This window comes from Hyperoodon ampullatus, assembly GCF_949752795.1.
Source record: "Hyperoodon ampullatus genome assembly, chromosome: 9".
In the NCBI taxonomy this organism is placed as follows: Eukaryota; Metazoa; Chordata; class Mammalia; order Artiodactyla; family Ziphiidae; genus Hyperoodon; species Hyperoodon ampullatus.
In genome coordinates, this window is record NC_136922.1 from 35,977,095 (window position 1) to 36,002,202 (window position 25,108).

At 35.3% G+C, this 25,108-nt stretch overlaps 1 protein-coding gene across 1 annotated transcript; it reads left to right on the top strand.

The window, feature by feature from the left end:
* Positions 1-4,332: 4,332 nt before the first annotated feature.
* On the top strand, positions 4,333-24,211 carry MACC1 (MET transcriptional regulator MACC1; the record flags this gene model as incomplete). Its single annotated transcript, XM_079711444.1, is given in 13 exon segments — positions 4,333-4,447; positions 5,921-6,168; positions 6,172-6,318; positions 6,322-7,029; positions 7,031-7,036; positions 7,272-7,343; positions 7,347-7,433; positions 7,437-7,683; positions 7,686-8,098; positions 8,102-8,209; positions 10,891-11,001; positions 11,233-11,310; positions 23,973-24,211. Coding segments are annotated over 13 exon segments (2,553 nt in total). The 3' UTR covers positions 24,186-24,211.
* Positions 24,212-25,108: the final 897 nt, after the last annotated feature.

A 25,108-nucleotide genomic window follows, 5' to 3' on the forward strand; every position in this document is an offset into this window, starting at 1 on the left:
AGGTGAAAGGCAATATGTTGCAAGAATGAGGTAAGGTCAGGATGAGTAGAACCAATCTTGCCAAGGACTTGATTTTCTCTTGCCTTGGCCAAATGTCCTATCTAAAAAGTCCTTGTTTGGAGGAGGTATGGTGTGTGAGTCTGGGGACCACTTTATTTCACTCTCATTGAGTTAAACTTTTTATCATTTTTGCTTCAAAGTCTTAAAATCTAAGCCATTTTTATTTATTTTGTTTTATTTTGTTTTTTGCAGTACACGGGCCTCTCACTGTTGTGGCCTCTCCCGTTGCGGAGCACAGGCTCCGGACGCGCAGGCTCAGCGGCCATGGCTCACGGGCCCAGCCGCTCCGTGGCATGTGAGATCTTCCTGTACCGGGGCACGAACCCATGTTTCCTGCATCGGCAGGCGGACTCTCAACCACTGCGCCACCAGGGAAGCCCCTGGAAGCATTTTTAATATCACATAGGTCAAGAATTAAATGCAGTACAGATCATAGAAACATAACGGAGATCTGAGGTATTCAAGGACTAGTTGGAAAATACTTTGAACCTACTGGGTGGCTAAAGATAGCAATCTTCACTGTATAATGACTACCATAATGACTTCAAATGAACACATTTTAAAGGGATAATTCTTTAAAATGGTATTGCTTGCCTGGTTACTCTTGCAAGCACCACCCCCCTTCAGAAAGAATCTGGGATCTTTTGCTAAGTTATACAGTTGGTAAATATTCCCAGTCACTTAAGGCCTAGTTTAAACAGTAAAATAAATGAAGATCAAAACTTTATTCATGGGTTCTTTAAGAAAAAAAATAGTGGGTCATGTAGAATCAGAATAATTGTGTTCTAAAAAGCAAGAACATGTCCCCAGTTAAGTGGGTAGTAAACTGCTCTTTTCCCACTTAGTCATTCCAACAAAGACTGACTCATGCTTCTTTAGATGAGGTTTAAAAAATTCCCGTTTCAGACAGCAATTGCAATTGAGTATAAAGTTTAATTGGAAGAAAACACAAGGAAAAGATAAATGTGCCTAGTGCTATTTGCACCTGTGTAAGTATGCGCTGCCCTCTGTATGTCAGAATCACAGTCCTTCCAGTCAAGGGATTTTCTCTTATACCACCTTTCCCTGTATTCACAGAAAAAAAAATTCCAGATTTAGGACAAAGTCCAGTGAGGGGTGTGTGTGTGTGTGTGTACACAAAAAGATTGGGAGAAGAAAGATTCATTGGGGGATAGTGGGAACAGCCAGAGAATAGGGAGAAATCTATTTGGGAAAGAAATTAGCATGGTGGTTTTTAGAACGTGATTCTCAAAATGTACCCCTCAGAACCACTGCATCACATCACTTTTCCACTTTCTTAGAAATGCAAATTCTCAGGTGCAACCCCACACCTTCTAGATCTGAAACACTGGGGTAGCTCCAGCAAACTGTTTTGTTTGGTGTTTGTTCAAACCCTCCAGGTCATTCTGGTAGGGTTGAATTTTAGAACTTCTGGCTCAAATGACAGTGAAGATCTGCTTGGGTGACTGGAGAAGAGGACTACTCCATAAAGGATTCCAGCTAACAACCACCTTGTCCCTTTGTTTCTGAAATGTTATAATTCTCCAGGAGCATAACTTCATAAGGCATCATTCCTGGTTCTTATGTGGTTGAGACATTCTCACTGTATTCCACTGGGTAATAACTATTTTTTACATTAAGGGTTATTTGCCTCAAAAGAATCCTAGGTATAAATTGTTCCTTTCTGCTCTTTTCTCCACAAGAAATTAAAGAGTTTAGGTAGACTTCTGTCTAAATTGGTTTTCCATTTAAAGTGTACTTTATCTTTTTGAAAAATACTTTTTTATTTAAATACTTTTTCTCATTTTAATTTAATCTGCTTAATTTTGCAGAAGGATACGAACTTAGTTTTCCTATTTCAAAGTTTTGGCTACCTACTCTGTGCTAAAGACTTTAGTTTTGGACATTACATACGGTAAGATCAACCACATAATTTTGAGGATCTGCCAGGAAACTTGAGGTTCAGTGTAAAATGCATAGTGCAAAGTTCTACTTTTCATCCGAACTTTCCATGTAGTTTCACCTATCAGAGAAAAAAATTGCTATTGCAGTATTTGATTTTTTTTATGAGATAATTTTTACATTTGTTTATCCACCATGTTTGGAAAACATTACCCCTTTTTCCTTTCCTTTCTTTCCCTTTCTTTTTCTTTTCCTTCCTCCCTTCTCCTCCCCTCTCCTCTTCAATTTTTTCTTTCTTTTTTTAATACCAAAAAAGGCTTTTGATTTCTCTAAAAAAAAACTGTTTTGAAATAAAATGTCAAGAACTTGAAAGAAATGTATGGCAAAAAAGACAAGTCAAAGGTGAAGGAGGTGTGATTAACAGATGAAGGACGACAAGAAGTAAGGTTTAGCATGACTGGAAACTGGAAATGGAAGGTGGGATAGTCTCTGAATGTACTCCTGGGAACCTTGAGTCTGAGAAGGGGTATATGGCAACCTGAGTTATGGGCTATATGGTGTAGCTGTAATGTGCATGAGTAATTATGGCTGGTCAGTCACTCACCAGCTATTTGACCTTGTAGGTTACTTACGTCATATTGTTGAGTTTCATTTTTGTACTCTATGAAATCTGATTTAACATACGCATTTTTCAGTGTTGTCATAGGGCTCGGAGAAAACATATATGTAAAGAAGGCTGAAGCTCAGCAATGCCATATCTACAGTTAGTACATATGGATACTTTTACTGGTAATCCATCTGTTTTCATAGTTGCATGGTACTCCAGTGTATTAAAACACCACAATTTATCCATTCATATGGCAAAGGATATTTTGATTGATTCCCATTTTTTAAAAATATGTAATGAACATTCTTGTATATATCTTCTGGTGCACATATGGAAGGTTTTACTAGAACAAATAACTGGAATTGAAATTGCTGAGTACTGGGCTGTAAGCACCTTTCCTAGATAATATCAGATTGATTTCTAAGTGGTTGTACTTATTGACACTTCCACTAGTAGTGTATAAAAGTTCCCTTTGCTCCTCATCTTTGCCAATAATTAGTGTTGCCAGATTTTAAAGCTATTGCAAATTTGATGATTGATAATTGTATCTCATGTGGTATCATTTAGCATTTCCCTGATTACTGATAAATTGAGCATATTTTAATATACTTAGGGATCATTTGTGTTTACTTTTTATAAGAAATGCTTATTCAGATCTCTTTTCAAATTTTTCTGTAATGTTGTTTTTATTTCGCTTATTAATTTGTAGGAGTCTTCGATGTATTTTAGGATCCAATCCTTTTTTCTTCTTCAGTCATATGTAATCCAAATATTTTCTCCCAGTTTTTGGCTTGTGTTTTTACTTTTTGTAAACAATGTCCTTTGATATGTAGGATTTCTCTTTTTTTTTTATGGTTTGCATTTTGTGTGTGTGCTTTGCTTGAGAAATTCTCTATTTCCAGAAAGCATAAAGATAATTCCTTAGACTCTATTTTTAAGTTTTAAAGTTTTGTTTTTCAGTCTTTAAATCTCTTAGAACAGATTTCTGTGTATCATCAATGTAAGTTTTTTCAGCATGGACAACCAATTGTACCATCACTGTTTATTGAATAATCTATTTCCACACTGCTCTGCCTGGCTACCTCTGCCATATATTCAGTTTTCATGTGAGGGTGGGTCTATTTCTAGGGGTATTGTGTGTCCTTAGTCTATTTCTGTTCCAAATCCACATTGTCTTACTTAGCACAAATTATAATAAATACTGATATCTGGCAGCACACATAACTTCTATCGTGTTCTTCTTCTGGTTTGTCTTGAATAGCCCTTTGCTTTTCTACATAATTTTTAAAAAGCCTAAGTTACAAACACATATACATAATATGTGATTTTTCTTGAACTGCATTAAATGTATAGAAGAATTTGGGGAGAATTTCCAGTTTTGTGATTTTTAGACTTCCAATCACCAAACAAGGAATGCCTATTGATTGAAGTTTCAACTTACTATTCTTATTGTTATCCTTGGGATTTTCATTATTACTTTTTTTTTTATAGGATCACTAATGTATTTCTAGGTTTGCTTGTTGGTATTAATCCAGGATCTGAGGGTTTTTCAATGAAGTAATAATACCTATTTCAGGATATCTAGTCCAGCATCCTACCAAAAGTAGAGGACCTATGCAGAGTGTTTTTATATGCAGTTTTCTATTTAAATATGTGGATTACTTTGAGTTTGGTTTCTGTGCCAACCTGTTTATGTATTCTTACAAGAAGTATATATATATATATGTACACATATATATTATATTTACTTTGTAGGTGGAATAATGTTAACCAGTGAAAAAGCCCATTTTTGGTCAGGAGGAATTTCACGAAGTACGTCTGAAGGAAATTTGTTTGACATGGAAGCCCAAAAATCCTCAAAAAATTGCAGTATTACCGGTACAAAAATTTATAATTATTGTAATTTTTTCCTCCACCACCACTAATTATTGGAGAACTACCTCTGAAAAGTGCTACAGAAGATAAAAAGAATGGTAAAATCTAAACTTTACCATGGATATACTTAAACTATCATTAAAAAGATGAGGAAAATAAAATAGTCAAACAACATATAATAAATATTATGAGGAGACAAAAACTAATTATTAAATGAGTAGTATATTGCAGTAAATATAATGAATTTTGGGGTTAAAGAGATCTCTGTATTTTGGAGTGGGCTAATAAATACAGTATAAAAGAATTGAATAGATTCTCAGAGAAAAAGTAAGTTTTTAGAGAGTTCGATGGAACTGGGTTTGAAGAAAAGTGTAAAAATAAAAGAAATGCAACATTTATTTTTCAAAACGCATCTTCTGATTTTTAATATATGACACTTAAAGCTCATTTCAATCAATGTATAGTTCTATATATACTAAATAAAAAAGTCTGAAAGCTTACTTGAACTCATTTTTCTATTTTAGCTTCCATTTTCTCTAAAGCAGCACCAGCTTCACAAAGTCCACAGAATCACTATCAATATTTATTACAAAATGACCACGTATAAGTTGCTCTAAACATAAAAAAATTCAAAAATTTTGAGATATATAGAAATTCATTATAGTTGATATATAAGTATTTTAATGTGTTGCTGATCCTTAAAATACCCACTTTCCAAAGTAACGTGTTTCCATTTTACAGTGGTAATAAGCCTGTTCTTTGCCATTTTAAACTTGAAGAAGCTCAGTGAATCCCTTCAAGTAGTAAATCTAATGGTGGTCTATTTTTTCAATGTATATTTTCATGAAATGTTCATTTTTCATGAAAAAATTTAATCTTATTAAAATTTATCATTATGAAGTTATCAGAAAATAAGAAATGCATGGTTGTCTAGTTCAGCATATTATTTTTTAACAAATTATTTTAGCTGTTCACAGATATATTTGATATTTTTTACATATTGACTATTATCAGAAAAGAAAAACATTAAATGGATAATTTAGATGTAATGAGACCAACCATTCAATGTTTAGAAAAATCTGGATAATTGACCAATTATTCTGTTCGTTCAGAGGTATTCTTTCATGAAAATGAAATATAAAACAAGGCATAAATGTTTGTAGTCTGGATCATTTTCAAGAAGATGTGTTAAATGATTATTATCTAAATTGCTAAACATTTGTTTATAAATCATAATGTCTTAAGATAAAGTAACATTACATATGGTCAAATAATCTGGTAGAACAATTTCTCTTTCCTCACAACATGAAAATTTGACCAAATTTAACATTAATTTTGTAGTATTTATTAGACTGGAGATCAAAAAGCAAAGAAAAACTCTTGAATTTTTAAGCTATAATAAAAATTAATCTTGGTTATATCTCAGAATGCCACTTCATCTTTGTTTTTCTTTGTTTTTGTTTAAATAACAACCAGACCCAGGTTTGCCTCTCAATTGGCCCGATGATGTCACACTTCATGGCAATAGTGCTTCCAATGCTACGAATCCATTCTGGAATGAACTGTCTGCATCTAACCCATTTTTGGATGACATAATTCAGCTAAGAAATAACCAGAAGAGAGATAATATTTCCATCTTGAAGGAAGATCCTTTTCTTTTTTTTAGAGAAATAGAAACTGGAAATTCTTCTGTTTCTTCCGGTGATGAACTTGACGTGCATCAGTGACTTAGGCAGTCTTCTTCAAGGAAATCTGAAAGATCTAAACGTGTTTCAGAACTTTTGGACATTTTAGATGACACAGCACATGCCCATCAGAATATACATAACTCCGACCAGATCTTAGAACAAGACTTAAAATGGCTTCAAAATGATTGAGAGGCTTATAAAATGGCTTGGTTAAGTCAACAGCACCTGGCCCGCTCCTGCCACCTGGCCCGCTCCTGCCTAAATTTGAATATAATTAATCAGAGTCCTGGATGGGCCCAAACACAAGTTGCAGAGACTACAATAGTTTGCAAATTAAACTACCAGGGAGGGTCAGTACAATTACCTGAATCAGATATCACTGTTCATGTGCCCCAAGGCCATGTAGCTGTGGGAGAATACCAAGAGGTATCTCTAAGGGCTTTTCTAGATCCTCCACAGATGCTTAACCATGATCTTTCATGCACTGTAAGCCCACTGTTGGACATCATGTTAGGTAACCTTAACACAATGGAAGCCATTTTGCTAGAGATGAAAATTGGAGCGGAATTGAAAGAGGATCCTTTCAGCCAAGTCATGACAGAAGTGGTGTGTTTTCACAGCCTGGGTAAAGAAGGCCCTTTCAAAGTATTAAACAACTGCTACATTTATAAAGACACCATCCAAGTCAAGCTAGTAGACTTGAGTCAGACGATGTATCTAGTGGTTGCTGCACAAACTAAAGGTACTCAGCCACCAGCTGCCACCATTTGGGATTATATCCACAAAACCACTTCAGTTGGAATTTATGGACCCAAATATATCCATCCCAGTTTCTCTGCTATTTTCACAGTTTGTGGACATAGTTATATGCCAGGAAGGCTTACAATCTCTGATATTAAGAAGGGTAGGGGGCTTCCCTGGTGGCGCAGTGGTTGAGAGTCTGCTTGCCGATGCAGGGGACACAGGTTCGTGCCCCGGACCGGGAAGATGCCACATGCTGCGGTGTGGCTGGGCCCGTGAGCCATGGCCGCTGAGCCTGCGCGTCCGGAGCCTGTGCTTCGCAACGGGAGAGGGAGAGGCCACAACTCTCTCATTGTGGAGAGGTCCTCGTACTGCAAAAAAAAAAAAAAAAAAAGAAGGGTGGGAAACACAATGCATCTCCAGTTGTGTTTCAGCTCTGCGGGAAGCATTCCTTCTTACTTGAAAAGCCATAAGATTTAAGTATTTCTGTCTTTTCATGTGATCCTGATTTTGAAGTAAAGGTAGAAGGAAAAGGGAAAGAAATTAAACAAAAGCAGTTGTAATCAGGTCAAGTAGTTCATCAACAATTTTTATTCTCTTTAGCTGACTCCAGAGAAATGCACTTGTTTGTTTTCCATGTTCAGGTGGAGCCTCCCAATGGTAGACCAGTTACACAGTTCTTTATTACTACACCTGATCCAGCCCCAAACCTAAAAAGCCTCTCAAATCTTCCAGGTGACTTGCAGAAGGAGAAGGAAATCAAGTCTGCTCCTTTATTACCAACAGTGCATGTTAAATATCCTACATTTCAAACAAAAATTTGAACTTTGCCAACTATGGGGTAACCCTGAAGACAGTGCTAACACAAAGCAAGATTGACTACTTACTTGAATATTTCAAAGGGGACACAGTAGCTCTTCTTGGAGAAGGTAAAGTAAAAGCCATTGGATGGTCCAAAGTGAAAGAATGGTATATGGGAGTCCTAAGAGGTAGGATTGGACTTTTACATTGCAAAAATGTCAAGGTGATTGCAAAGGAACAAGTAATGTCTATGTCAGATAATGTCTTCAAAACCAGGAATCTTCTTGAACAAATTACCCTGCCTCTTAAAAAACTGACTTACATCTACTCAGTTGTATTGACCTTGATGTCAGAAAAAGTTTATGATTGGAAAGTTTTAGCTGATGTCCTAGGTTACTCACATCTGGCACTGGAAGATTTTGATTGAATACAAGCAGACAAAGAATCAGAAAAAGTTTCTTATGTTGTAAAGAAGTTAAAGGAAGATTGTCATGCAGATAGAAATACCAGGAAGTTTCTTTATGAACTTACTGTGGTGAGTATTGCTTGATCACAGTAATTTATTTACCATAGAGAACTTCATTGGCAATATTTATAAGTAAACATATGAGAGTAGTTAAAAAATTCTCAGCAGTCTCAAGTAAATTGAAGTCACTTTACAGCAAATATAAAGCTTTGCCTACAAGATCATATAACTGGTTTCTTAGATTTGACATTCAATTGTGATTTTCCCAGAAACTAGGCCCCCAAGGATCATCCTTTAATGGAAGATTAAAGATTCTGTTTGTGCTAGAGCATAACAGTTAAGAGATCCCTTCTTTCCCTTTTTCAAATATTTAGCTCTTAAAATATCAGAGAAGCTCCAATTACATGAAAGTAAATAAGAACAAGCTGAAACAAAGCTAGTTAACTTGGCCATTGGTATAGGTTCACTTTTTAGTGTTTTTTAGACATATCACCAATGTCTTTAACTTTAGCAATTTAATATTCATTCTCTGTATGCAATGCATCACAATCCAAAAATGATATTGCTAATTCCCTTCTTAATCTTCATGTTTTAATAGGACTCTTAGGATTCTTTTTTTTTTTTTTCCAACATAGCATTCACCCCAGTGTAAGGCTCAGCAGGGATCTATAAAAAAGATGAAGAACTATTTTGCCTTAAATGTAGAAATTCAGTATTTTATAAAAGTAAAAAAAAAATCGAGCATTATTTCTAAAAATGGCTAAAATGTGACTTTATAAATAATAATAATGATACATACCGCTTCTCTAGGGTTCTCTATGTGTTTGGCACTGTCCCCAACATTCTATACATGCTCTCTCATTTAGTCATTTTAACCACTTTATGGGGTAAGTCTAGTTAGTATCTTCATCTTCAAATAGAGGAAACTGAGTCTTGGGCGGTTGGGCAACTTGCCCAAGTTCTGACGGTTGGTTAGTATCAGAGATGGGATTTGAAACTGTTTTGGTTCCAAAGCCACACGTAAAACCACTATGTCTTCCTGAAACAAAGGTATTAACAATGCATGTGTGTATGTAAAAATATCTGTTTGAGTACGTATGTTGCTGTGTAGTCAATATCACTATAACTGCAAAGCTGGTGCTCTGTAAGAGATGTAGATCTTCACATAGAGGCAGGTTCATGTAGAGGAGCAAAGTTTTAACCAAAGTGCAAAAGGAGGAGAGAAATTTTTGGAGAGAAATTTATTCTGTGATGTTAACAATAATTTATATAATAAAGAACTATATATATAAAACAATTCCTCTCCTTCTGTTATTTTTATGTTTCTACAGTGATACTGTGAGGGATGAATTTTTAAAGCCCAATATCTGATTGTTAAATAGGTGGTTTTATGATGGTGTGCTGCACTCTCACTTAACCCAGGCCATTTACAGTCATTGGCTGATCTACCTGGTTGAAGCTGCACATGCATTTTACAATAGCTCATTACCTCTCATAGCTCATGTTCTGCATGGAGCCATGAAAGTCTGAATTGAAAATTGCTTTCTTGTTTCTCTTAGTGGCAAAAAAGTTTATATTGGCCAAATGATCTGAAAGTTTAAACCTGGTTACACCTGCTCTGTGTTGGTGTATGATAATTGAGTAGCTTTGGTGACTAACTAGACAGTGCCGGTGGAGAGCTCATTCAAGGGAGTAGTTCCTAAAATTTTATACTTTGCCTCAGTGGAGGCTTCAGAATTTCTGATTGGAAAGCGCTAAAACCTGGCTATCTGACCAGAAGACAATGAAGCATATTGTATAGAGGCTACCCCTTGAAACTTTATTTGCATAGTAAGTGTACTTACTTGGTAATTCATTTTTACTTATTGTTTCATAATGATAAAGCTTTTAAGTGCCATTAAATGATGAAGGGCTACCAAACATTTTTATTTGAACAGAAAAGAGATAGGTAAATCTAATCTCGTACTTTAAAAATATATTCAAGGCAAAAGAGAAACTCATAGACTTGTTTTAAAACATGCATGGTGACTGACAAAGCTCAGATGCTTAATTATGGAAGAAAGAGTCTGAAGATTTTCCACTGTGCGTTGTTGAAACCTCAGTGTTTTATATTTGATACCTTGAGATTTAAATTTAGCAAAACTACACTGGTGGTGAAGGGAGAGAGTAAATTTTTTTTAAGTCAAAAATAACAATAGCTTTGTTCAAGGTTGTCGGAGTGTTTCATTTTTATGCAATACACATGATTCTGGGAAGTTTTAAATCACATTTTGATTAAAAAAATTAGAATAATGTTTACCAGCAACTGTGTGCTCACGCTATAGAAATCCTGTAGCCAGTCCTCTGGTAAGGAAAGTAATTACTGTTCATATAGTAAATAATCATCCCTGGGTTGATAAATTATTGACTGCTAGAACCTCAGGGTATCTTTGGAAGCGGCTAATTCAACTTCTTCCTTTTGTAATTAAGGATATTAAGAAATATATTAGTTCAGTGGTTTACCCAAGCCCCTATAATTAGTTAATGAGTTAGTCCTAAATCTCCCCTAATTCTGGTCTAGTTGTGGTCTCTGTACTTTGCTTGTTGGATTTGCTTAAAAAGTAAATCAACTCTTTGAATTTTAGAAAATTCAAATATATGTGTGGTGAGAAAAAGGATGCCAGTTTCCAGGATATGTAATGACAAATTTAATTTATAGAGAAAAGCTCAAATTAGTTGCTTTTAATTATGACATGCAATTGTTGCTGCAGGCTCTGTTGAAGATTGATTGCCAGGGATTAGTAGCACATATCGTCCAAGAGGCTGCTATTCTGACTTCAGCTGTCAAGCTTGGAAAAGGCTGGAGGAAACTAGCTGAAAAGTTAGTACGGCTCGGGCTTCCCTGGTGGCGCAGTGGTTGAGAGTCCGCCTGCCGATTCAGAGGACACGGGTTCGTGCCCCGGTACGGAAAGATCCCACATGCCGCGGAGCGGCTGGGCCTGTGAGCCGTGGCCGCTGAGCCTGTGCGTCCGGAGCCTCCATTGGGAGCTCTGCAACGGGAGAGGCCACAGCAGTGAGAGGCCCGCGTACCACAAAAAAAAAAAAAAAAAAAGTTAGTACGACTCACAAAGCGACAGATGGAGGCATATGAAATTCCTCACCAAGGAAAAGCTGGAGATGTTGCTGTAGAGGTAAGGTTTCTATTTGTCTAAATAGTGAAAAACTGCAGACCAGGTAAATCAAATACAATCAAGAGTGCCCTGCATACATGGATTGATTGTCCTAGAGGATCCACTAACTGAAGTCACTGCCCCTATAACCATTGATATTATGTGAAATATACACACATCACTCTTTAAAGGTATTAAGAGCCTTTAAAATATACTGATGTTTCTCCTATTGGATTGCATATCTCCATGGCCTTTTATCAAATAAATTGACCAAATTAAATAGGCAGTTAGTATGTAGGGCTATAATAACTTGAGGCAGAGAACAGATAAACTTTGAAGGGAAGAGTTGGGGCCCAGTCATGACAAGGAAAAAGGACATAATAATTAGTAGTTATCAGCCTCAGGCACAGACTTAGTCATTGGTGGTAAATAATGTTTGGTGACAAAAAGCATTAAGAGAGTAGATGGTGTGGGGTTCATTGGTAATGATAGCTAGAGATATCTACCAGCATTATCTCCTTTACAATTTTGCATACAATAACTATAGACATCAAATACAGAATGACAGCATGTAGAACAAAGTAAATATTTAAAATGCAAAATTTTTATTAATATTAAAACAAAGATATACTATTAGGTGTAAGTTAGATAAATATTTTCTCTATTTAATACCATAAAGAAATGTGAATCAGTTTTTATTGACTTAAATAAAAATATTCCAGTGATGAGCACATATAAAATGTTCTGTATCTTTCTCTCACATGAGTGTAAACATTTTCAAGATATTTCAATTAAGGAAAGATTATCTCTCTAGTTAGATGATGACGTGATAGGGGGCAAAAGCTGTATTCTCTACTTCCTTTTTGAGCATAGAACTGGGTATTAATTTCTTGAGAAAATTTTCTTACTTTGAAGTAACTATGTCAGCTGGGTGTGCAGGTCAAGACAACCTTTTCCATGAAGGGTCAAGAGTCAAATCAAGTTAGTTGAATTCTAGCAGCTACAGTGGAAGTCTCAGCAGGCTGGCTTCTGGTTTCCTGAAACCTGAGTCTCTAAACAAGATTCTTTAGCCAAAGGCTGAAGCCATATTTCCTCTGCATAGATTACATTTATCTCTATATACTAAGAAGGGCATTACAACCTACAGATCAGTTTTTACTGAATGAGCTAAAAATGAGAAATCGTTAAGAAATAAAAAAGGAACAGTACTGTACGTGATACGCTACTCTGATATTTTAGTTTACTGCCTAAAAAATTGTGTAATTAAGATACCACTACATACCTATAGAGTGGCCACCAGAACACTGACCACACCAAATACTGTTGAGGATATGGAGTAACAGGAACCCTCACTCATTGCTGGTGGGAATATACAATCACTTTGGAGCACCTTGGCTGCTTCTGGCAAATGAAACATACTCTTGGTATATGATCCATCAGTCATGTTCCTTGGTATTTATCCAAAGGAATTAAAAACTTTTGTCCACACAAAAACCTGCACATGAATGTTTATAGCAACTTTATTCGTAATTACTAAACCTGGAAGAAACCAAGATGTTCTTCAGTAGGTGAATGGATAAATAAACTGTGGTACAATGGAATATTGTGTGACAATGGAATATTATTCAGCACTAAAAAGAAATGAGCTATGAAGCCATGAAAAGACATGGAGGAACCTTAAGAGCACATTATTAAGCAAAAGAACCCAATCTGAAAAGGCTATATACTGTAGGAGTCCAAATATATGACATTCTGGAAAAGTCAAAACTATGGAGACAGTGAAAAGATCAGTGGTTGTCAGGGGTTGGGAGGGAAGGATAAATAAGCAGAGCACAGAGGATTTTTAGGGCAGTGAAAATACTCAGTATGATACCATAATGATGGATACATAACATTTTACGTTTGTTCAAACTCATAGAATGTACAACACTGGGAGTCAACCCTAGAGTAAACTATGGACTTTGAGTGATTATGATATATTAGTGTAGATTCATCATTTGTACCAAATATACCACTATGGTGAAGGATGTTGATAATGGGGAGACTGTGCATGTGGGGGGGCAGGGCATAAACGGGAAATCTCTATACCTTCCTCTCAATTTTGCTGTGAACCTAAAATGGCTCTTAAAAAAAATCTTTTAAAAAACTTTGTCTAATTGAAATCAGGACTTATTTTTTTCTTAATAAGCTCTGTTTTTAAAAAGGTTTTATTTAGAGTTGTTTATCAAAGTGTTATTTATCAAAGAGTTTCTTGTTAAGCATCCAACTTCTCTCTGATTGTGGTTGTTTACAGTTTGTCCTCCCTGGAATCTTCATGGAGGCCAACAAACAGGCTGCTTTTCCTTTATTTACTTTTGCACAGCCCAAATCACAAATGACTAAGTCTACGCCTGAGGCTGATAAACACTCAGAAGCAGAAAGGAAAGCCCCTATGTGTCTTTCTAGGGGCTATTGTTCAATCTATTGGGATTAACACTAACAATCATCACTTTGATGCATATTGTTAAATGTTTAGAAAATAATTCACGGCATATTGGCCTGAAGCTATTCCAAATAATCTATGAGAACCTTAACCTTTTAGGCCATGTAAAGTAAAGGGTAAATATATGCTGATTTCCATCTCTCTGAAAAAAAAATAGTTGTACAATATTTTTCTCCTAGGAAGGAGATGATTCTTGAATATGATCAATTTACAAGTTAAGCAGTTGATTTCAAAACATACTTATATTAGTTCTGGGTAGGGTGTACAGAGAGAGGGAATTGAAATTGGAGCAGGGAGATAACAAGTTCTTGTGGTTCCCATGCTGCTTTTATTTCCTTTATCTCACTTCCTCGGTGGGCACAAATTTAGAGAATTTCCTCCTATGTGTGCCAATGTCTACAATCAGGTTCTTTTCACTCACTTTCCTTGCTTTTCAACTTCTCCCTTTTTCCTTTGTTCTATTTTTATTTTATCTAATAGTTATCTGGCACTTACTCTGTGCCAAGCACTATTCCAGTAACATTTCAAAAATTAACTTATTTAATCCTTTCAACAAAAACTTGTGGGGCAGATACTAATGTTATCTAAGCTGTAGGGAGGCTAAGTAACTTGCTCAAACATGCATAGCTAGGAAGTCATGGAACAAGGTTTGGAGCACAAACCTTGACTTTGGGGTCCTTGCACTTTAACTATTACACTCTGACCATCCAGTCCAAATCCAATATAGTGGCTGAGTGGCAGAGCTGGGAGTTACGGTTAGGATGGGGAGTTTAAGCAACTCATTTCACTTTTTCTTTTTTCTTTTTTCAAGCTATGATAGGATACTATCAAAATTTGCCTCAACATCTTCATCAAGCTTCAGCCAATTAAAGAATGGATTATTAATAGTATGTCAGATTTTTCTTCAGTACTTCTGACCACTTCTTATTCTTTTCTTTTTTAATTTAATTTTTTTTTTTTTATACAGCAGGTCCTTATTAGTCATCAATTTTATACACATCAGTGTATACATGTCAATCCCAATCGCCCAATTCATCACACCACCACCACCACCACCACCACCCCGCCGCTTTCCCTTATTCTTTTCTAAGATGAAAAAAAGTCTCTCTCTGGAGACTTCTGAGAACACTTTTAAATTAACCATCTCCCTAAGTAAAATTTTAAGAAAATTTTAAGAAATTTTCTGATGACATTGTAATTCCTACGTGAAAGCAAAATTATAAAACTTGGAATATGATTATAAGCAAAACATTTTTCAGAGTATTTCTTTTGGGAAAAAATCTATTTATGCTTATACAAAGATGTTTAACTCTTGCCAAGGTTTTCCTGTGAAAGTTAGTAAAAATTCATTGGAATTTTTCTGAGCTTTAATTAAAAAAAATAGGTATCAATAAAATATTAGAAAAATAGCGCATTTTAAAAGCAGTTGTAAAAAAAAAAAAACAGTTGTATTTTACAAGTGGAAATGCTGGGGATTTCAGGACCAAGATATTCACAGGCCTAAATTAGGTACTCTTTACTTAACCTTCTGGAGATTATTACCATTTATGATAATAACTTCCCTAGCAACTCCCTCACCTTGGTTCCCTGACTAACAATAAAGATTATGCTCTTTCCCTCTTATTCAATATGGACATTTATTCACTAAGGACACTCAGGGTTCACTTCCCCTTTTAAATTACCTACTACCAATGCCCACTGGGCTCCAATAAACCTGTTGAGGCTGATTTCTTATTTGACTTATCAGAATGGGCCATCCTCCCTATGAAAGCCCAATGAAGTGAACATTCCTAATTGTAATATCTTTTCGTCTCAGAAACCACTCACCTATAGACAGCTGTAACCAGCAAGATATATTTATGTCTTCTTGCCATCTGTACTTAATCAGTGAGGATCTAATTCTCTGTTCTAACTTCTAGCTACAATCTTTTCCCTCCTCATTCTCTGACAGCTGTAGTGTTCAGAGCACTTTATTCTAAGTCTAGATTAAAAATGGGAAAGTAGGTAATCCTCAAACAGCTAATTTTATTAGTGCTTTTATAGGTGAATAAAAATTCTATATGGAGTTCTTCCTACTTTTTTAGAATCTTGCCTCTGTATCCTTGCTTTCAGTATTAAATTAATCCATACAATTGACTTGTTTTCTGGGATTATCAGTTCTCAGCATTATCAGTTCTCAGCATCTCTAGGAGCTACAACAAACACAAACAGAATGAAAAATATGATTTTTTTTCTCTAAAGCCAAGTTTCATTTGGCATGGGAATTGGGATAAACTGTTAATATTTGAATTATTATATCTTAAACAAGTATATGATTAGATGCTGAAATAAGTAAATATAACTAATAATGAGAATGATAATAGTTGTTGCAATTTATTGCATATTTACTGTGTGTCATCTAATCATTATGATCATTTTCTTTGCAATATCTCACTTACTTTAACAAAGTTTGTAAGGAAGACATTAGAACCATCCTGTTTTTACAGATATGCAAACTGAGAGTGAATGCATTTGTGTAAGCTATCGAGAATTACATGGTTGTTAAGTGACAGAACTAGGATTTAAATCCAGGTTTGTTTTACACACAGTTATTCTCTTGCTCTGCTGATGATAAATTCTTTCAGAGTTAACTAAACGAAGATCAAAGAGGCAAGAGCTGTCAGAGGGCACATCCTAGTCCTGAAGGATGGGTAACTTTGAATAATTGGAGAGGACTAGAAAGGGATTTCAGTGCTTCTGGATACAATGACTTCTAGAGACCACTGAGGAGAGTATGTGGGCTTGAGGAGAGAGTGCATCTTATTAATTATGGGGAGACACAGTTGGATATATATATTTTGGAGAGTCTTGAATGACTGCCAGAGCAGAGGTTAAGATTCCTTGTCTGGATTTCTGTTCCAGCTCTACCATCTATTAGCCCTAAGACCTTGGACAAGTCATTTGACTTTTTTTAGGAATCTTTTTTTTTGTAAAAAAATCATTTTTTTGGTAAAATCATTTTTTGTAAAATGATAGTAATAATACTACCGTATTCATCAGATGTTTGGAGGATTAAGTGAGATAATATATGTGAAATATTTGGGGAAATGCTTTGCACATTGTAATAGCTAAATATATGTTATCTTATTATTATTTATTTTGTCTAAGAGGAAGAGGTAAATTTGACAACTGTGTGACACTGAGTGATTTTGGAAAAGGGAATAAGGTATACTAATTTTTTAGTAATATGATGGAGAGTAACTATAGAAAGAATGCAGGTAAGGGGAAAGTCAGCAGTGATTTTAAGCCTTCTCTTCTGAGAAACTGGCAGAATTGTAATGCATGGAAAAAACGAGAAAAAAAATCCTGGCTGACCAGCTTTTTCTTACTGGCTTAACAACATTTAATTTTCCTTGGAAAATATCTCTTGCAAAAGGTAAAAGGAATGTCCTTCAAGTCTTATGGTTTTCTGATTTTCCGACTCACACTGCAATGCCTGGATTCTGCTTACAGGGATGTGGCATTGTCTGGTTCTGTATCTGGGCCCGGCTCAGTTCTAGCCTTAGTACTTAATTCTATGGTTTGCTGTTCTTTTACAGTAAGAAGTATATTTATAATTTCTTAAAAAAGGGGAGAGTATTATATGGAAATTCATCTACCATTGGTAAAATGTATAGAATAATTTCTCAAATCTTCATTGTTTGTATTAGAGATCTGGCACAGTGACATAATATTTAGATTATCATTGTTTATTTTGTACAGTACTATAATGCTTTGTGCTATAATCTTTAATTCCAAAAACATACTCCACTTTTTGAGATGATGGAATAAAGAAAAAAGGATATCACAGTGTAATACATTGGGGTAACACATTGTATTCCTATGATCTTTGGTTTAATTCTGCATTATATATCTGATTACCACACTGAAAATCAAATAGAAGTAATAATCATATTAGGTTAAATATTACAAAGGTATTTTAAAATGTATTTAGAGACACTAATATTTGAATTTGATTTTAGATTTTTCTTTATTAAGGTTTATTGTTAGGGATCACAAACAATAGGAAATTTCAGAAAACCAAAGCCCAGCTAATTTTAAGACTTAAATTAGCATTTATTAAAACTGTTTACTACTGAAATAAATTTGTTGCAATACAATAGTGAGATGGCCTCGGATTTATAACCAGGTGACCTGTATTCTCTTCCTAATTAAGAATTGGTTGGAATAGCTTAGCCAGCAGGTTCTCCTAAGATGTTACACTATTTTGATGCAGTAGTAAGGAATGGGTCCTCTCTCTTCCTGTGGCTTATGCTTAACCCCTGAAGTTTCAAGTGGTTATTTCTAGAGCAAACACAGCTGCCTGTGCCCAAAGAGACTTTTCCAAGAAAATCTTAGGTCAAGTTTTAACCAAGTCCAGTACCGTCTCCTTTCTAAGGAAATAGGGACCCCAGATATGTTAGTCTCCCTTCTTTTCTAAAGATAACGGCAACCTCACTTCAATAATATTTATGTAGTTACCAATTACAGGTGATGGAAGGCCCACATCGATACTGTAAATGATGCACTGAAGATAAAATGCATATAATAATCATTAATGAGACAAATTTGCCTTGATACTTCTTCAGATAATTGTACTTAAAAATGAAACATTGCTCCAATCGTTTTATGAGGAAAGTAGGTGGATTATTAATCCTTTAATGTGGCAAAATGTAATTATCCAAAGGTAGTTAAAACCACTTGCATTCTTTATACTATTCATATTTTATGAGCTAAAAAAAGACATAGAGTGCTTTGCTCAAATTTGAATTGCTTTTGTTCATGTTGCATTTCGTTATCTAGTGAGTCTGATTGGCTTTTGGAAACAAGCACTCTAAATTTGGAAAACTTTTTTTTTTTTTTAATCTCTATTCCATTTCATTTCTTTTGGCATCCCACTTATTACTTTTTCATTGCTCCTTTACCTTCTTATTTGTCCTCTAGTATCTGGAAGATAAATCAAAGACATATTCCTACTACACAAATTCTGGGAGCTTAGAAACTGCTCAGCTTTGGTAGATTAAATGCCTACTGATGCTGCTGCCCTTTATATAAAGAGATCAAAACACATAGATGAGAAATTAATAACTCTGTGCTTTTATTAGCCTCACGCTTCTTATTCAGAGATGAACCCATAAACACCATGAAGTTAACATCAAAAAGCTAAGAGTAAAGGGGCAAGAATGATGCCTGTGTGTCAGATATTTGTGATAAAGATGAGAAGTCTGATGGAAGTTGTTTTGTGATCAGGAATAATTCAAGAAAAACAAACCCTGAAGAGCATGCTTTCCTTTTGATTAGTCAAAGCATTAGTGCAGTGTTTCTGCATATCTTCCATTAAATCATAACACTGAGCAAGAGAGGAAGAACTATTTTTAGACCACTGAATAGGTATAAGATAACGTAAACCTGGAAGAGATCTTGGCAGTCCACAACTCATTTCCAGTTTTAGAGGACTTAACTTAGATCATTCCGGAAAGGACATTGTTTATTCTACTCATTTTATTCATTCAAACTTTTCCAGAGAAAATGATTTCATTTTCTCTTTAATTTATTACAAAGTTTAGAATCCTTAGGGCCTTAATGTGTATGTATATTTGGACATAATTTCATAAAGTCTGTAGTTAATTAATGTATGGAAGTTACCTTTTGTGTCTTTGCCTGTGATAACATATGTTCACTTGCTGAGTATGAAAATAGAATGATCTTAGAAAATAAAAAAATGCTGAAGAAAAATGTAAGTATTTAAGAACTTGAGTCCAAATGTCATATATCTATACTGCAAAGGATGACAAACAACTGATTAGACTGTTGCATTGATGAAAGCTGGACTTCTATCAGGCTTTGTTAAGGCAATCTCAGTATAGAAAAAGTTGTATTTACTCTGCCTGGCAGAGATTTGCTTATTGAGGGACAACGTAGTTCTTAATATTTTTCATCAGTGTATCAAGAACATAACTACAACATATGCTTTTGAACCCATTCCTTCTCTATTTTTCTTGATACTTGCCCCCTTAGTTACATGCCCCAACTCCATAATTATTTTAATGTTTGTCTGTGTTTATGTCTTTTCTGTCTAAAGAAAGTTAACTTTTCTCCTTGAGTATGTTACGTTTGCTACCTCTCTAGTCCTCAACAACCCTAAGTTCTCCATCTGGCTAAGTTAGGATTCAAACCAAACTCTCCTTTCAATTAATATTACTTTATACAGACTTTTTCCTTTTAAACATACTTTCATTTTCCACTGCTTCTACTTCTAGCTTTGTCTCTCTTCCTTTAACTTCCAAATTCCAGACATGACCCATTTGTTCTGTGGCTTCCAGTTCCTTGGCACCTGCTCATTCCTGCAGTCTGCCTTCCACCACTCTCTTGAAACTGCCTCCTCCAAGGTTACCAAAGTCCTATCAATTGCCAAAATCCTGAATTTTCTCAGTTTTCTTTCATGTTTCCACATCACTTGATGTTTGAGGTAGCAGAAGAAGTAACAGAAAAGAGACGTCCTCAGTGAGTGCCATGCTGGTAGATGTTTTACAAGTTCTTCAAGGGAGGAAAAGCCCTAACTTATAGCTTTTGCCCATTTCCTTGGTGTAAAAACTCCCAACATGGATGATTTTAATCTTACAATGTGATGTCACTGAACATGGAATTGGGAGGCTATATGAACAATAGGCTGGTGTGAGCCAGCTCCAGCAAACCACTGAATGTCCTTTGGGGGATACTATCAGCCCTTAACTTTTGCAACATGAAGCAATCTGCTTCATTTTCTATTACTCTGATACCAGCTTCTCTCCATCCTTTTACTGCTTCTCTTTCTTAGTTGTGGTCCCTAATTGTAGACTTAATTAAAGGTTTAAATTTTCATCCCTTTTTTTTCCTCCTTGGCATTTTCTCTACTCTCATACTTTTCACCACCATTTTAGCACGAGTGACGCTAAACCCTTGCCTGCTCCCTGGAGATCATCTCTCTATTCCAATTTCTTATTGGAAATAAGAGATAGCCCCTTTTTACTTCAAACTCAGTAAGGCTAAAATCTGACTGCTTATCTTTCCCTCACCCAAAAAGTACCCACTTTCCACCGTATCCTATTGAAAAGCATTAAATGCAAACAATATGCCAGACACTTCATGAGGTACTTTGGACACAGACATGGAGATTATTATCCATATTTTATAGTTTAAAAAATTCAAAGCTCAGATAAGTTGATAAATTTACTCTAACTGACCCATCCAATACCCAATGGAAATCAGATGTGAACCCAGGATTCTGAAATCAAAACTCATCTTTCTTTCTGTTACACCATAGTGCTTCTCAGTTGATGGAACTATCCTTTTTTATTCTTACAGTGAATTAGAATGTGCAAGTAATTTTTGAGTTTTTCTTAATCATTATTTAGTATCAAACCCTGTCTATTCATATATTGGGCCAGTGTTTGTTCAAGTATCTATCTCCCTTCCATGCTTTAAAGCTTCTAAAAACAAGAGCCCTGCTATATATCAACGTTTTATTCCTTTTTGTAACAAAATTCCTTATAGCAGTAACTCGGTAATTTTGATTTAATAAGTGAAATAATTAATTAATGAACAACATATTTCAAATATTTTTACTGTATGTGTACTACAGTGGTGTTTCTCTGTCATCTGTATTGAGAGCCACCCATGATGTTATATATAGCAGAACAAATTTTGCACTGAAGGAATATTCAGGCTTAATTTGCTACAAAGAGGAGCAAAAATGGGATGCAACATGTGTTCATATTTTAGTACAAATCACACAGTTTACCATTGCCGTAGTATTTTTAGCCCAAAGCCACTGTACCTATTTCTAGGTAGCTTATGGTTTAGACTCCAGGGGATCTCCAATGAGTGTAGAGCAATATGCCTCCTTGTATTTCTGACTAATTCAGAGGACTCCTGGAAAGTCTTTTTACACTTTCTGAGGTCCTAATTAGGGTCCAGGACTCAGCAATCTTTCCACATTTCTCTGAATTGCAAGAGCTGACCATACTGTTCTGCTCTCACTACAAATTGCCAAACTTGAGGAGATTATGTGGCCCTCTGCCTAAGTAAGTGGGTAAATGTATCATTGGACTTCTGAATCTGTAGTTTCTAATTCCCATATCACCTTGGTGTATTTCCTGCTTCTGACAGCAGCAAGGGGCTGCTTCGTCACTGAGTATGCCTCAGGCCTTTTCTATACATAGCAATGCACTGTGCTGCAGAAAGATATGTGATGCAGAGCTTTTCTACCCAGGAAAGTTAGTGAAGGTGTGTACTTTGAATCTGCACTGTAGTGCACAACCTGTAAATTACCCGTTTGCAAGTCTTAAGAGACATCTGTTTTCTGTGATACTGTGGCATTATCTTGGTACTGAAATGCTCTCAGTTGCTATTTATCATAAAATATCTTCAAATACATCTTTTTATCAGACTCAGTCACTAAGGGGCTTAGAATAAAGTCTTAGAAGCCTTTAGCTATAAACACTATTATTTTAAACAATATATAACAAGTTGAAAAATAATGTAACAGCTAGTTGAGCATCAGGGAATTTTAAATGAATATAACATAGAATACAGGTCTCAAAGCTTTTACAGTGGGTCACGGGATTATTCTCACTACAGAATAATCTACTCATTCAGTGCTTTTTTGCATCTTAGCAGTGATAGGCAAGATTGAATCTGCTAAAAAGGCTCTATTAATATGCCTCAACTCATCTTCCATTGCAGAATATTAGTGGGACTTATTCTTTGGGAGGTTTGGTTTCAATGTGAATATTCAGAAAAATAGATGAGAGAACACCTCATTCACAGTTCTTTATAAATCAGCTTGGTGAGGATAAAGCTTATATACAGAAATATGGGATGATTTCTCTTGCTGCATTATGACCACATAGATAGGGTTTAACTTTGATAATTATCTTCCATTCAATACCTTGAAGACTCGAGCTTTGTCTACAGAGGTGAAAATATGGGTGTTCATGGCTTCCCAGGAATGCTAATTGGATAAATAACATCAAATTATCCTTTAGGCCTGATGCATAGCCTTCCATATAGATTGAATTGAAACATAACAGAACTCCTTATTTAGGTCTTTCATTCTTTTAACTTCAGTTGTAGGGTATATGGGGATATCAGTGGAAGGTGAAGGATTATATCCCAAGGCCCTTTATCATGTGATATTACTGTTAATTGAGGCTCTGTTTTAAGAGGGCAACTCTGTATAATATGTAGCTAACAATCTGTGTTCCTGCACTTTGAAAGTGATAAAATCACAAATGAATTAGTTTAGTGAACCCAAATAAGTAGCAAGTAACAAAGTTTATATTCCAATTACAAGTGCAGAGATCATTTTGTTGTTTTCCTAGAGAAAATGTATTTTAACCTGGGTGTGTGTCTGTGTGTGTGTGTATTCCACAATTTGTCTTATTTGGTCGGCCTTTGTCTCTATGCTCTCTGAGCCTGGTTGCCTTGGTTACCATTACATACACCCTTGTATGTAAGGTTCCTCTTTGGGTACATTTATTTCTATGGAAACAATGAGGTCATTGGTATGGGTAGGTGCTTAGGGAAAGCATAATAAGTATTGAATATCTATCTTTCTTTTGGTCATTAAAATGTATCATTAAGTTATTTTTTAAATAGAGAATTATATTTTTGCTTTCCTTTTGACTTTATCATGAAGCTACATTTTTCCTTGTTTATAGACTTGCTCAAATAAAATGACTTAAATCATTAGATATACTGTATACTTCCTTCTTGTTTTATGTGGTATGGTAAAGATCTCCACAGACACATAACAATAAAAGAGTTATTATTTTAACCTTAAAAGTCTGTCAGAGAGCAAAAAGTTTATCGCAATAACATCTGTTACAATAAAAAAATTGCACAAGGAATTTTGTATTCCTATGAAGACAATGAACAATGTTTAGATCATGAATCAAGAAAAAAAAAAAGCCCTACTTCTGGTCATTATTTTTTTAATCTTGAGGTTTAGAAACACGGGAATATAACAGAGGAGTGATAGTTATTAAAACATGTTTTCTGTGACATTAAATAAGTATATATGTAATTGGTATTCCATTTTCTTTTTAAGTTTTAAGAGGCTTTTAAACCTTTTTTTAAAGCATCTATTTTCCTCTCTGATTTATTTCCAAACTACTCCAGTTTAATGTTTTTTTCTTTATAGATGATGTGGAAACCTGCCTGTGATTTTCTCTATACTTGGAGTGCTCACTACGGAAATAGTTACAGAGATGTGTTACAAGACCTTCAATCAGCTTTGGACAGAATGAAAAACCCTGTGACCAAACAACGGCGAGATTTAACTGGAGCTTTAATACTAGTAAATTCTTTAGAGGTTTTGAGAGCAACTGCATTCTCCACTTCTGCGGAAGTATAGAATTGAAGGGTATGTTTTGGAGGAGAGAGTAGGGGGAGAAAGGAAAATAAAGGTGTGTGTGTGTGTGTGTGTGTGTGTGTGTGTGTGTGTGTGTGAAAGAGAAATAAACTCAGAAAAGTATTACTTTTTTCCATGTTTGAAAAAATATTTTTTCCTGGTGAAAGCACAGCCTAACACAAAATCCAAGGATGGGTTTTATAATCAAATACGCATTTTTATATATGTTTCAAATGCAAACATTAAGCTGCTTTGTTGCTGAGAAGAGAAAGAAAAGCCCTCTCTCCCTTTCAAGGTTACTTTTAATTTCTTTTAGTTAAAACAAATGACGGCTAACATAGTTACATCACACAGATACCCAGATAATCTAGAGACTCTCAGTCTGAACACTGGAATTTTGCCAGCAGACAGGTAGGGAGAGAGGAGAAGCAAACAATACTCTCTGGCCAGGGACAGGGCTACAGGCTTTCTATGCCTGATCGCTTTTATTTCTCAGTGGTGTTTGCCAGCATTATTCCCATTTTTCATGTGAAGAAACTAAGGACTGGAGAGGATGCTCAGGGCTCTACAGCCAGTGTGAAGGAGGTTTTCTGTTTTCAGAACTTGGTTCTGGAGTTTTAAGAAAACATAGGACATAGGAATATAGTTTAAAAAAATCAAAATGCATATTAAAACTTATAGGGAAATGGTAATGATTTCATTTTCATTGGAGCTCACTGCTCTTTTGTACCATCTCTTGAAAGACTGCCAGAAAGGACGTATGATTTATCAGAAATCTGTTGTCTGTACTAACCAACTGGAGTTTTCACCACCTTCCTCCAGCATCTTGAGACCTAACTAATCCTGCCTAACTTTTGGACTTTTTCTTCAGGATCATAGTGCAGAGTAGCTCTTTAACTTTCAAAGGTTTTTAAAAACAAGGGTTA